The 12,492-nt window shown below is 38.8% G+C and overlaps 3 protein-coding genes across 3 annotated transcripts; all 3 read left to right on the forward strand.

Annotated features, from left to right (window-relative positions):
* Positions 1-19: 19 nt before the first annotated feature.
* Positions 20-2,506, forward strand: GCK72_016841 (uncharacterized protein; the record flags this gene model as incomplete). The annotated part of the gene is made up of 4 exons (XM_003101644.2): positions 20-95; positions 387-607; positions 1,488-1,795; positions 2,122-2,506. 4 exons carry the CDS (start codon positions 20-22, stop codon positions 2,504-2,506), a joined length of 990 nt encoding a protein of 329 aa, XP_003101692.2.
* Positions 2,507-3,033: 527 nt separating this feature from the next.
* GCK72_016842 (uncharacterized protein) lies at positions 3,034-8,591 on the forward strand (the record flags this gene model as incomplete). The annotated part of the gene is made up of 12 exons (XM_053731728.1): positions 3,034-3,102; positions 3,152-3,541; positions 3,706-3,898; positions 3,962-4,134; positions 4,183-4,485; positions 4,537-4,664; positions 6,165-6,277; positions 6,323-6,486; positions 6,542-6,772; positions 7,528-7,938; positions 8,354-8,425; positions 8,478-8,591. The coding sequence occupies 12 exons, from the start codon at positions 3,034-3,036 to the stop codon at positions 8,589-8,591; spliced, it is 2,361 nt and encodes a 786-aa protein (XP_053580641.1).
* A 183-nt stretch (positions 8,592-8,774) lies between these two features.
* Positions 8,775-10,884, forward strand: GCK72_016843 (uncharacterized protein; the record flags this gene model as incomplete). Its single annotated transcript, XM_053731729.1, has 7 exons — positions 8,775-8,894; positions 8,938-9,223; positions 9,266-9,508; positions 9,872-10,044; positions 10,099-10,356; positions 10,402-10,593; positions 10,648-10,884. 7 exons carry the CDS (start codon positions 8,775-8,777, stop codon positions 10,882-10,884), a joined length of 1,509 nt encoding a protein of 502 aa, XP_053580642.1.
* Positions 10,885-12,492: the final 1,608 nt, after the last annotated feature.

A 12,492-nucleotide genomic window follows, 5' to 3' on the forward strand; every position in this document is an offset into this window, starting at 1 on the left:
TTCCCAATTTTCGCATAAAATGAGCGATCTTGTAATTAATCAGAAGATTCTACCGGACATTTCGAAATCAAAATGGGACCAGAACACTTATTCAGGTAAGACACGGCTATTTAGCAGCTGGGACGTTTCGCAACTTTTGAGTCTAGACTGATTTTGTTTGATTTTTGTCGTTTTTGACAGTTTTTTTTTCTCAGAAAAATAGTTTCGAACTCTTTTTTCTAAACTTTCTTTTAAAAACCGTAAAAATCGCTGAAAAACCACCAAAACATTCAAAACAAAAAATTCAAATGGTCCACGTGAAGTACACGACGACATTTTTACTAAATGGTTGCAAAACGTCATAGTTGCAAAACGAGCGGTTTCAAAACGTCCAAACATCATTCCAGGTCGAGTCAAACATTACTTTGCATCCGCCAACCCGATGACACTATTCACCTCGTCGGCGACTCAAGAAAATTCTCGAAAAATAGTTTTGGACTACAAAAAAGGAATAATCGATCCGAATCTGACTATGGATCAATTGTGGAGAGCAAAGATACTGTATGATTCGATATATCATCCGGATACCGGCGAGAAGATGTTCTGTTTGGGCAGAATGAGTGCGCAGGTGAGTGCGCTCTACCGAAATTTCGTGTACTCCACGTGGACAAGTGGAAGTCGTTTATTCAAAAAATTTGTAGTGTTGAGCCGTTTGTTATCATTATTTCATCGAAAATCGACGAAAAATCACAAAAAAATGGCCAAAATCAAAAAATCTCCAAAATGTCGTCGTGTACTCCACGTGGACTAGTCAAACTTGATTTTTTGATAATTTTTCTAATTTTTGTACGGTTTTTGTTGATTTTTACTAATTTCTGTGAAGTTTCTACACAAAAACCACGAAAAAACCCTCAAAAAACGGTCAAAACCAAAAATATCCGAAATATCGTCGTGTACTCCACGTGGACAAATCAAACTTGGTTTTTTTTTTGAATTTGTGAAAAAATTTCTGATTTTTGACCGGTTCTTGACGATTTTTCATTGATTTATGTGAATTTTTCACTCGAAAATCACAAATAACCACAAAAATCGGTCCAAGCTTGAAATATCACAAAATAGCGTCTTGTACTCCACGTGGACAAATCAAACTTGGTTTTTTTTTTAATTTGTGAAAAAATCTCTGATTTTTGACCGGTTCTTGACGATTTTTATTGATTTATGCTAATTTTGTACTTAAAAATCACAGAAAATCACAAAAAATCTGTCAAAATCGAAAAAATCTCTAAAATGTAGTCGTGTACTCCACGTGGACAAGTCAAGAGGTTCTTTTTTGAAAAAGTATGTGCGTTTTTCTCAGATTTTGCTACACCTTAAAAATGGAAAAATATCATGATTACGATTTGGAAGCGGTCTAATACAATTATTTTGAAAATCCCAACCAGCTTCACTCTTCCCCCTCCATGCATCCGCTTCACAAAAATGGGCGGAGCCTGACAACCAAATTCCAGATGCCCGCAAACATGGTGATCACCGGACTGCTCCTCAGTTGCTACCGTTCCTGCCCAGGCATCATATTCTCCCATTGGGTCAATCAATCATTTAACGCAATCGTCAATTATACGAATCGAAGTGGAAATGACCGTACCACAAACCAACAACTTTTCTACTCGTACTGTTGTGCGACGGGGGCGGCGACCACTGCGGCTCTTGGCTTGAATATGATGGTCAAGAATAGTCATGGTCTGGCGGCACGGTTGGTGCCATTTGTCGCAGTCGCTGTGGCAAATGCTATCAATATTCCAATGGTTCGAGCGCAGTGAGTTTTTGAAGCTTATCCCGATGCTCAACTTTTTCAAATTTGTAATGACTGTGTAGATCAAACCTAGATCTTAATTTTTGTAGTTGACAACTTTTTGATAGCTACACACGCTTTCGAGATATGACGGTTTGAAGTTGGTGGCGAGAGAAAGAGAGGGCGCAGACAACTAGACACTCTCGCTTCTCTGCGTCTCTCCCCTTCCTGCACTCCAGGTATTTGTGTTTAGAGGCGCATATCTCAGAAGTGGGCGGAGCTATCAAAAAGTTGTCAACTACAAAAATGAAGATAAAGATTTGATCTATATAGCCATCAATTTTTTCCAGCGAGCTCATCGACGGCATCGAGTTATGCGATGAAAACGACCAACTAATTGCGAAATCCAAAAAACTCGCCACCCTCTCCATCGCTCAAGTCACCCTAAGCCGTATCGCCATGGCTATGCCAGATATGGTGCTAAGCCCGGTCATCATGAATCGCTTCACTCGAACCGCCTACTATAGGACACGCCCACTCGTTCAGAAATACTCGGAAATGCCGATTCAAACTTTCTTGGCTGGAATTGGTCTCTACTTCACTACGCCCCTTGGATGTGCGCTGTTCCCTCAAAAAAGTTCGATTGAGGTATTGAAACTGGAGCCGTCAGTGCAGAAGCAGTTGCTGAAGTGGAGAGATCCGCCGAAAGTTTTGTATTATAATAAAGGACTTTGATTTGGTGGTAAAATTTTTCAAATTTTCAGAAAAGAGTGACCTTTGAAAAGAATTTTCTAGTGGAGCTAAGTTACAAAATCAAGAATATTTAATCATCATCATCAAACAATCTTCTTATCGCAAGTGTCATCACATACTTGTTGACAATTTCGGATGACCGTCTTAAGAGAGAGAAAGTGCCCCGTCCACTTTTTATCATTCTTAGTTTTTCTCACTTTTGTTCTCATTTTTTCGGCAGGGCTGAGATTTTGCTTGGTCCGGTTCGGCTTCAGATGATTCAAACTTCAAATTTTTTAGAATACGCAAGACAACATATGTCTTCCTCGTTGTTTACACCTTTGATACTGATAAGACCACATAGAATAATGAGTGGAGTAGGGTTTAACGTTAGGAGTGAGCAAGAAGCACGGAGGAAATGCTGTTTCCTCATTCTTACACAATGTTACCTTCCGCTTTCAAGTTCAATTCGAATCACTTTTTTTACATTTATATAAATTTTTTGAAATCTTCAATAACTATATACAGATATGGGACTGTGGACATCGAGGCAGCAGCAGCAGCAACAAATAGAATGTCGGAACGTGCCAACGCTCAAAGTGAGTCTGAGTTTTTCTTGAAAATTTTTGCAAGTCACAATAATTTCAGGACCAATCCAACGAAATTAGCACCCTGATGGCACGATGCGGGATCAACATGCCTTCTGTATCAGCCGATAGCTCCGAATCAGCGGCGAACGACTTGGACTTGACAATAAGCATGCTTGAGAACGACATCAGGATACTTCTACTCCGACATATTCAACATAATCACGATATGATGAACAAGATATTAAAACAACTGGGAGACGGTATTGATGACACCACGAGAACATACTCTTCGCTGAAAAAGTATCTGGAAAATGTGTTTGATAGTGGTAACAACTCGAACAGAATCACTTCACTAACTCGGGAACAACGGATTTGTAGAGCGAATAAGCATGTTGTTGGATTGCAGTCGGACTGTGAAAGACTGATGAGATCACTATCAGAAGCCGAAGTGAGACTGGAGACAACACATGATGATGATGCAAGAAGTGTAGCATCAGAGCAGATTCAGGGAATGAAACAGAACATTTTTCAATTAAGAAATTGCACTGCAGCAGTACAAACACAGTTTATGGTAATAAAAATAGGTTAACATAAATATATATTTTATTTTAGATGGAACAAATCGAGCGGAACGAAGACAATGAAGAGGTTCTTCACTCACTGATGACGGATTTGTCGAGCAGAGCATTCCAATATTTCTCATCTTGCAATAAAGAGTTGATTGAAATTCTTTTCAACCATGCCTTGCTCGACGAGCCAAAGGAGCAAAGCGTTAGAGTTGATACTGAAAACATGTTAGCAATTTGTGAGTTAGTTAATACAATTTACAAATGTACAATAGTTTCGATTTGAATCAATAACTTTTTAGTGAACCGCGATTTCCTACTGGCGTACACATTCCACAAAAACCAACAATATGATGAATTCCGGAAAAATTGCAGTCGATTGACTGCGTCTTTTGGTTCGTTTTTTGAGGAGTATCAGTGCCAAGAGTCGCATTTAATGACGTGTTGTAGCTCCATCCGAGACGGTGTTCCATTTGTAAGTATTATAATGTATAACCTGACATCCAGATGTCTTAAATTACAGGCTAGGCATCCTGAGCTTGCCGGACTGCAACAAATTCTAAGAGCATTGAGTAAAGATCTACTGAACTTTGACTTATCCTGGTCAGAGAATGAGAAGAAGTTCTCCAGTTGCCGAAATGAAGCAAAAACTTTGGTGGATGCGTTGCACACGTTGTTCTCGACTGTTCAATCAAGAATTGATAGACACCAAACATATATTGAACTAGGAAACGAAGCGAGAGTTGTAAATGATGAGAAGTGTTGCATGAAGATTTACGATGAAGTTGCGGAAAATGTGAAAAACTTGAATGGGGTTATGCTAAAGGTTGGTTGAGCTGTAATAGGGAGACAATCCAGCCAAAAATTAATTTTTCAGTTCAATGTTGGACATTCTCAGGCATTCGAAAACGTTTTGAGCGACAGACCAGTGTTGACAGGAGGCGGAGCAACCAGGGAGCTTGTTCCATCAACTACGGATGAGAACACCACAAGGCCTGCAACCTTGTAAATCTGGAAATTTGGAATTGTTGATTAATTCTGAGCTTAGAATAGATATTTATTTGAATTTCGTTTTAACCAATTACAAATAAAAGATGCTCAGCCAATCCTAATCTGAATAACAGTCAATGCAAATATAGTAATTTGTTTGAAAGACAGCGGTCACCTCGGCTATTGTGATATTTCACCTTCAAGTCATTTTGACACAGCTGACAACGAGTGCTACCGCTATTTTTCAAGGGGAAATTTTGAAATTTGTTGTATTTTTCGATCATCAACGAATTTTTCAAAGTTTTTCTAGGAAAACCAATAAATTGGTGGATCCTAGACCAGGAATGTATTTTATTCAGATTGCCACAATTTTTCCAATTTAAACACTCCTAACATTTGTCTGGTTCTTATTAGAGCAGCACCGTAGCAGTCTAATAACAACCTCTCAAATTTTCAGAAAATGTTAATCCAGTGACCTTTAATATAGATTTTCTATGCACATGAGTGTTAAAAATCAGGAAAATTTCATCATCATCATTAAACAATCTTCTTATCGCAGGTGTCATCACATACTTGTTGACAATTTTCTTCGCAGTTTCTTCTGATTTTTGTTTGGCCATCATTTTAACATTAGCAAGTTCCCCATGTCTAAATTTTCGTCGCAGAGCAGTCCCCCTCTTCCTCATTGTTTTCTTGTAACATTTCGAAACACAACCACGTGTTTGATATTACACCACTCCATCCATAAACTGTCAGCGTGAATTGGTTGAAAGACCGCCGCGTTAAGAGTGAGGAAGCGCCCCGCCCACTTTTTCTCACTCTTAGTTTTTCTCACTTTTGTTTTCTATTGTTTTCATTTGAAATTGACACCAGTGTCTAGTTAGGCTTGAATTTCTTTTGTGTTCATTTTGAATAGAATTCTATCAAATTATAACTGTGACGACTTAGAACTGTCCCGGATAAGAACCGTCAAATGGTTTGCACCTGTTCGTTTTCAACTTACTAATGGAAGCATAGTGTTTCAGTGAGTTGGTCATTTGTCACATAATAACTGTCCCTTTTAAGAACTATTCTTAGTTTCAACTCACTTTTTTCGTTTTTTTGTCGCAAAACTATCACTTCTCTACAGTTTCTAACCTATCTTCCCTTCTACTTCCTCTCCAATCTTTGATTTTTTTCCTTTTTCAAACCGTAAACAAGTCAACCAATATACCCATCTGATAAGAAGTGTTGTTTACTGCACTAGGAATTAGCGATGAGCAATAAAATGACCGGAGCGCCCAATGTTTGTGAATTTTTTTGTGTTTTATATCATTAGAAAGCTGAAAACACGCTGATTTCAATTTTCCATATTTCAGCACAAAAATGCCGCGTTCAGACCCTGAAATTCTAAAGGATGCTCTCCGCAAGGAGCTCAACGATGAAGCGGATCTGAGAAGGCTCCGAGCCACAAAGGAATCGGAGGAAAGGATGAAGTAAGTGGGAGCTAAGGAACCGACAATAATAGCTTTTCAGAAATTTCGAGACAAAATCTCAACAAGATCTGAAAATATCAATTGAAAATCTCGAGAAACGGAAAATTGATGAAATGAAATTTCTTGAGGTGGAGACAGAGAAAAAGTTGAAAGGTGAGGTGTAGCAATCGCCTTTAACAAAAAGGTAGTTTTTTACAGAAATTGAGAAAAAGAAGGAAACGGAAAAGGCTAAATATGAAGAGTTGGTAGCCGAGATCAAGAAAAACGCGGATAAAACTTTGGAAGAAAAAATGAAAGTGTACAACGGTATCATTGAAAAAAACAAGAAGTTACTCGAAGTGGATCAACTGAAGCTTGAGAAGGTATGTCGTTCAAATCAAACTTTTTCGATTAAATCCACCAATTTTCGTAGTTTAGGAGATCCTGGAAACTGATGAAGACCTGCGAAAGATTCATGACAGTATCAACGAGACAATTGTTGGGGACATGGAGAAAACCGATATGAAACGGGAGAAAATGGTTGAGGAGAGGAAGAAGAGAGTGGAGGAGAAGTTGAAGGAAATTCTCGAAAAGAAACAGGAGAATCTGGAGTCGGAGTTGAGAGTTGAGAAGGAGATTGCGGTGAAGGATGATGAGTTGCATGATAAGGTTGGTGAACACAAGCAATGGAGCGCAATAGGTCGCAGTTGATCAGAGCGGTACAGCATAGTTGCTTAGAGCACAATAGAGTTGTTGCTCAGTGAACTAGAGCGCAGTTAATTAGAACGCTAGAGCGCAATAGGGCACAGATGCTCAACGTTTTAAGGCACACTGGCTTAGACCCCTAGAGTTCATTTGCTGAGTACTATAAAACGCATTCAGTCAGAGCACTAGAGCGCTAAAGCTCAGCGCACATACAGTAGTTGACAAGTTTTTTGTACGCGCACTTCCCTAGCAAGTTACGTATTGTCAAATTAATTTCTCACTCAAATCGACCCATTTCAGTGCAAAATAGGGTGATTTTTGAGCTGTCCTCTTAAAATGACCATAACTCTCTAGGGAGTGTCCGTAAAAAAAAGTTGTCAACAACAAAAATGGAGCTCTACATTTGTTCTGTATGGTTTATACATAATTTACTTTGTGGGACAATCAGTAATACTGTAACACCCTCTTAAAATTGGTCATTTTCATCTGAAAAAGGACAAGTTGTATAACTTACTGTACGGTACTGTAAATTCGGCGTATTAGAGTGCGGTTGTTTTGCTATTATTTCTACAGTAACTGATTTCACTAGAGCGCAGTAGCTCACCGTTTTAAAGCAAAGTTTCTCAGACCGCTTTTTTCTCTAGAGCGCAGTTGCTCAGAGCACTACCGCGCAATCGCTCCTTAATACTCCTCACTCCAAAATCTCCATTTGATTTCAGAAGAACCAACACATCGATGAGTTGGGCGTCGCCAATCTACAAACCCAACGCGGCTTGTTCACAACATTGCTAACCAAAAATAAAAAATACAACAATGACGTGATGAATGATCTCATCAAACGGCTGACCAGCACCCAGGACGAGATCAATGAAGAAAGCTCACGATGCAGACGATTCATGAGGGATAGAGTCGAGTGGGATGACGGGAACCTACGCAGAGCCGAGGAAGCTTTTGAGAATTTGAGTTTCTCGTTTAACACTGCTAGAAAAGAGTTGACGAATACGGAGAGAAGATTGGCAGAGATTCAGGATGAGAAGGCGTCAGATGAGTTGTTGAAACAAATCAGGGAGATGAGAAGAGTGTTGTTCTTGTTGGATAATTGTGTAGCCGGATTTTGCGGAAGGTTTATGGTGAGGGATTTTGATTTTTTTTTGACGTTTTTCAAATTTTGTTGCACCGATCGTATTCCCTCAAGCCATTACTTGGATACGGTTCTAGGGGCAGTTAGTTTACTGTAACATTGCAAGCTCACTGCGTAGCGACTCAAGTAGTAGTTCATGGATACAACAAATTAAGCAATCATGCACCTCACATAGTTTAAAAACATAAAACGTGAGAATCTTGAATCCGTTTCTATATCATATATCGCAAAAACCAGCCGGTTTTAGATTTGATTCTCAAATGTTGTGTAGGTCGGACTAAAACTTGTGTATCTTGGGTCATTTTGGCGGGGGTCAAATTTTGAAAACTGATTCAGAATCCTTATGACTTTAGCATTGTAGTCATATAATTTTCTTAAAGGAAACCTTTTTTTATCAATTCCAGATGGGCGACACTAATCGCAGCCTTGAAGACGAAAAAGAACTCTCCACCTTGATGCAAAAATTCTCCGAGATTGTATGTTTTTCGTGGCCTCGTTAATTCAACTAATTATCCTTTAAATTTTCAGCAATTCTCAAGTTTCCACTCAAAAAAAGCGGATCTTGAAACTCAGTTGAGCAACAATTTGCCGGATGTACAGCCGGTTTCTCCACAAGAGGAACAAAAGAGAATTGAGCAGTGACTTGATTTAATTTTGTACTTAAAAACTAATTATTGGGAAAAAACTAATTGAAAATGTGTTGATGTTAAATTGTTGAATTATGCTATGGGTTCAAACCCCTGCTTATATATTTTTATCTTTATTTTTTCTTTAGTTTGATTGATTGCTAATCAAAATTTCTAGATCTTCCTCTTTGAAGTCAAAATGGGCGGCTCTTCTTCAAAAGAAACCGAAAGTATTCGAGCAGAGCACAAGGAAAAACAGGAAAAAGAGAGAGTGGAACGGGAAGCTGTAGAGGAAAAGCAGAAAAAAGAAATTGAGAAGGTTTGGTTGTTTTCAGTGTAACTAATAATGATAAAAGTTTCAGAAGCGTCAAGAAGAGATTGCAAAGGAAAATGCTAAGCAGGATGAAGAATTGAAAATCCAGGAAAATAAATTCCTGGAAAAAGTCTCACAACAAGCAAAGTCTTATGAGGAAATGAAGGCGGAGTGTGAATTGAAAGTTAAAGAACTAGAGCTCGAGATGAAGGAAACTATGGAAAAGTTGATTGAAGTGCAGAAGAACGATGGGTTGGAGCAAGTCAGCGAAGAGAAGCAGAAGTTGAGGGAGGAGAAGGAGAAATTGATAATGAAGAAGGAATACATGATGAATGGTGAGTTGCTACGCAGTTAACTCAACAATCTTAAAATTTCAGAGCAAGCGCGTCTCACTGAAATCCGCGAAAAGATGATGGTTGAACGGTCTGAAATGGTCAAGGAGAAGGAACGTGAGGAAATGGAGAATATGAATAAGCATCATGAGAATATTCAAAAATTGAGTGATGAAAAGATTGAAGTGGTGAAGGGAGGAGAGAAAGAGATGACAAAGTTGACCAAGGAGCACAGGGATTTCCAGGATGCGATAAAGAAACAGCATGGAGATTTGAAGGCGGTTCAGAGTAAGTTGGGGAGAGAAACATAAGTTGTAACACAACCACAACTTGTTACACACCCACAACTAGCAAAACCAACTTGTAACAAAAAAGGGCAAAAAAATGAGCAAAAATCTACTAAAAACAGCGGAAGATCAACAAAATTTATTGGATAATGGAATTTTGGACCATTTTGGGCGAATTTTGGCAATTTTTGGAGCTCTAAACGCTGAAAATGCATTTTTTGAGCAGAAAATGGGCAAAAATCCAAGTTTTTAAGTTAGAAATCACTAAACCTCTAAACCACTTGTATGAAAAAACGCGTCCATGGTGCGCCAGTTCAAGATAAAAAACACAGAGAACAAAATTTAACGGCTGTCAAATTTCCAGTGCGCGACACATTCCAGTTGCTATCAATTCATAATGGCGAGCAACAGTATGAAGACTTCCGGCGCAACTGTAAACAACACATCAACCGGTATTCCACATTCAAAAGATATTTTGATGAGGAGGAGAGCTCGCTGATCACCACTCGAGACGATATTGAGGATGGTTTTAAATTGGTTAGTTTAAAAAAAAAGAGTCGCTACAAAAATAAGAATAAAAACAATTTTCAGAGTGACATCCCACAACTTTCCGATGCTCTCCGCGCCCTCCGTGCCTTGGAAGCTGCAAACGAAAACTTCAGCTTCGAAGGAACTGACGATGAGGAAAAGTACAAGGCGCTCCGGTTGGATGTGAAGAATCTTGCAGAAGATCTTCGCACTGTTCTCGACCTCATCGTCTCCAGAATCCGACGATACAAAAACTCGAAGCCGTCCACCTCGACTCCTCCCCAGTCATCACACCAGCGTAGAGGATCGAATTCTACAATGGTATTTATATATTAAGCTTAAAACATGAAATCACCCAATTTTTAGAATTCCGATATCGAGATGATTTATGATAAGGGTGTTGTAACTCCACCGCCATCTGTGAAAAATCTGAAAAATCTGGATGTGGAAACCGAGCAGGCTTCAGCTTCAACAGGAGACAACGGGAACTATAGTATTGTTGAAGAATTCAAGAAAGCGAAGGAGTTGATCAAAAAGTTGAATGACGTGATGCTAAAAGTGAGATAATTAACACAAAATAAATCAATACTCAATAACCTCAATCTATTTCAGTTCAACGCCCCGGCCTCCAACAAATTCGAGGAAACCCTCGCTTTGCAATTCCAGTCCTTGTCAGTTCGCCACTCTGAAATCGTTGGTCAAATCACAAATGGATTGCTGCCAAGCACTTCGGGAACCGCGCAGGGGATCACGGAAGGTTCCTCGACTACGAAACCAGCCATCCAGCAAGTTGAGGAGTCAGAGGAGGAGGAGTCAGAGGAGGAAGAGACGGATGTGGAGACGGAATGAAGTAACACTTCTCAGTACTCTTCTTGTAAATAAGCTACACTACTTATACTGCTCAGAAATGTTTGCCAAATGAAATTAATAATTTTGTGTTTTTAAAAATAAAGTTTTTGATAAACAACTGCATCACAGTTCCGTTAATGAGATAATCATAATGGCAAACCGTACTGGCTTTAAACTTTGCTTTATGAGCTTAAAAATATATCTAAATGTAGATATATGTAGGTCGGTTCTACATCTACAACCTGCTCTGAACCGTTTGCCAATTCGTTTTAAGTAGCTGATCGAGATAGTACGGTTTTTTAAAATTTTTTTGCGTTTTGTCCGGCACGTCTTGTACACGGCGTCCTACTAACCGGATGTGTGAAATAGAAATAGCAGGTGACGATGTGAACACGAATATCGCCAGCGATAGCACTGCAGAACAAAATAACAGATAAATAGGTGTTGGGTATGATTTCCGCAGTCTGAACATTATGTTTCAATTATGAAGTTTTTCGAATTAGCTAACCGCCGAACATAGATAAATGATTAAAGGAATCAGCATAATTATCATAGTTCCAGTCAGCGTTCTTGCCACTTTTTGATTCTGAGAGGAGTGGGATTGGCCAGAAGATCTGAAATTATACTCAGTACAGTATTGGTCTAAAATTCAGACATGCAAACCGGGCCGACTGAAGAGCAGGGCTAAAGAGTAAAAAATCCATAAATTCTAACCATTCTAGCCTGATCCGCTGCATCTAAAAACCCGCAGGAATAGGTCAGTGAGGTAGAATTCGTCTCGACCTCTACATTTTGATGCAAGTTACAAGCCAGTCCCCGATTTGCAAGTCTGCTAAAAATGATAACTCACGACAACTTTTTCCGTTTACATATTTTCCAAAACATTGAAATATTCAACCCAATTATAGTAAACGTCACAATCGCGGTAAAAACAAAATTAGCGAATGCGGTCTCTGACTGTAACATAACATTATGCATCTTAGAACAACAAGAATGTTTTAAATCTTACTCTGTTATCTCCATGAAATCTTGAAAGTATTAGAATTGCCCCAAATGGAAACGGTTGTTCCATCTGTAGACAGAGTCCTTCGGTTACCAAATGAGGTACACTTGCGAGAAAAGGAAAAATGATGAACGGTGGTATGAGGTAGTACAATAACTGAATTTTAAGAAGTATTTGATTTTATTTAAGATGCAGTGATGCAGTTGCGTTGCGTGAACGTGGAGGTCAGCCCAGTGTCAATCACTACCGTATATTAGAAAACTCACTTTCCCCTTTTCTTCAGTAGAATTGGAATACAGAATAGCAACTCTTAGTGCGCAAAACAATAATGTAAACAATTGAGCGGAATAGTGTGCCCAATGAAAGAAAAATACTGTAAATCTCAGCAGAATCGAAATGTTCCAGATCTGCATCAGCAAAAATGACTGGAAAACGTCGAGTCGCAATCCGATATTCTTGATTTTTTGTTTGTTTTTGAAATAAAAAATTGAGATTTGAATGAATATCAAAGTTCCGATAATATTCAATAGTAGATCAAAAATAGTCATGGATGTGACCCAATTAAATTTGTATTCGAAATTCATATAAAATGGGACACCTCGGAT

This window comes from Caenorhabditis remanei, chromosome V (genome assembly GCF_010183535.1).
Source record: "Caenorhabditis remanei strain PX506 chromosome V, whole genome shotgun sequence".
Lineage (NCBI taxonomy): Eukaryota > Metazoa > Nematoda > Chromadorea > Rhabditida > Rhabditidae > Caenorhabditis > Caenorhabditis remanei.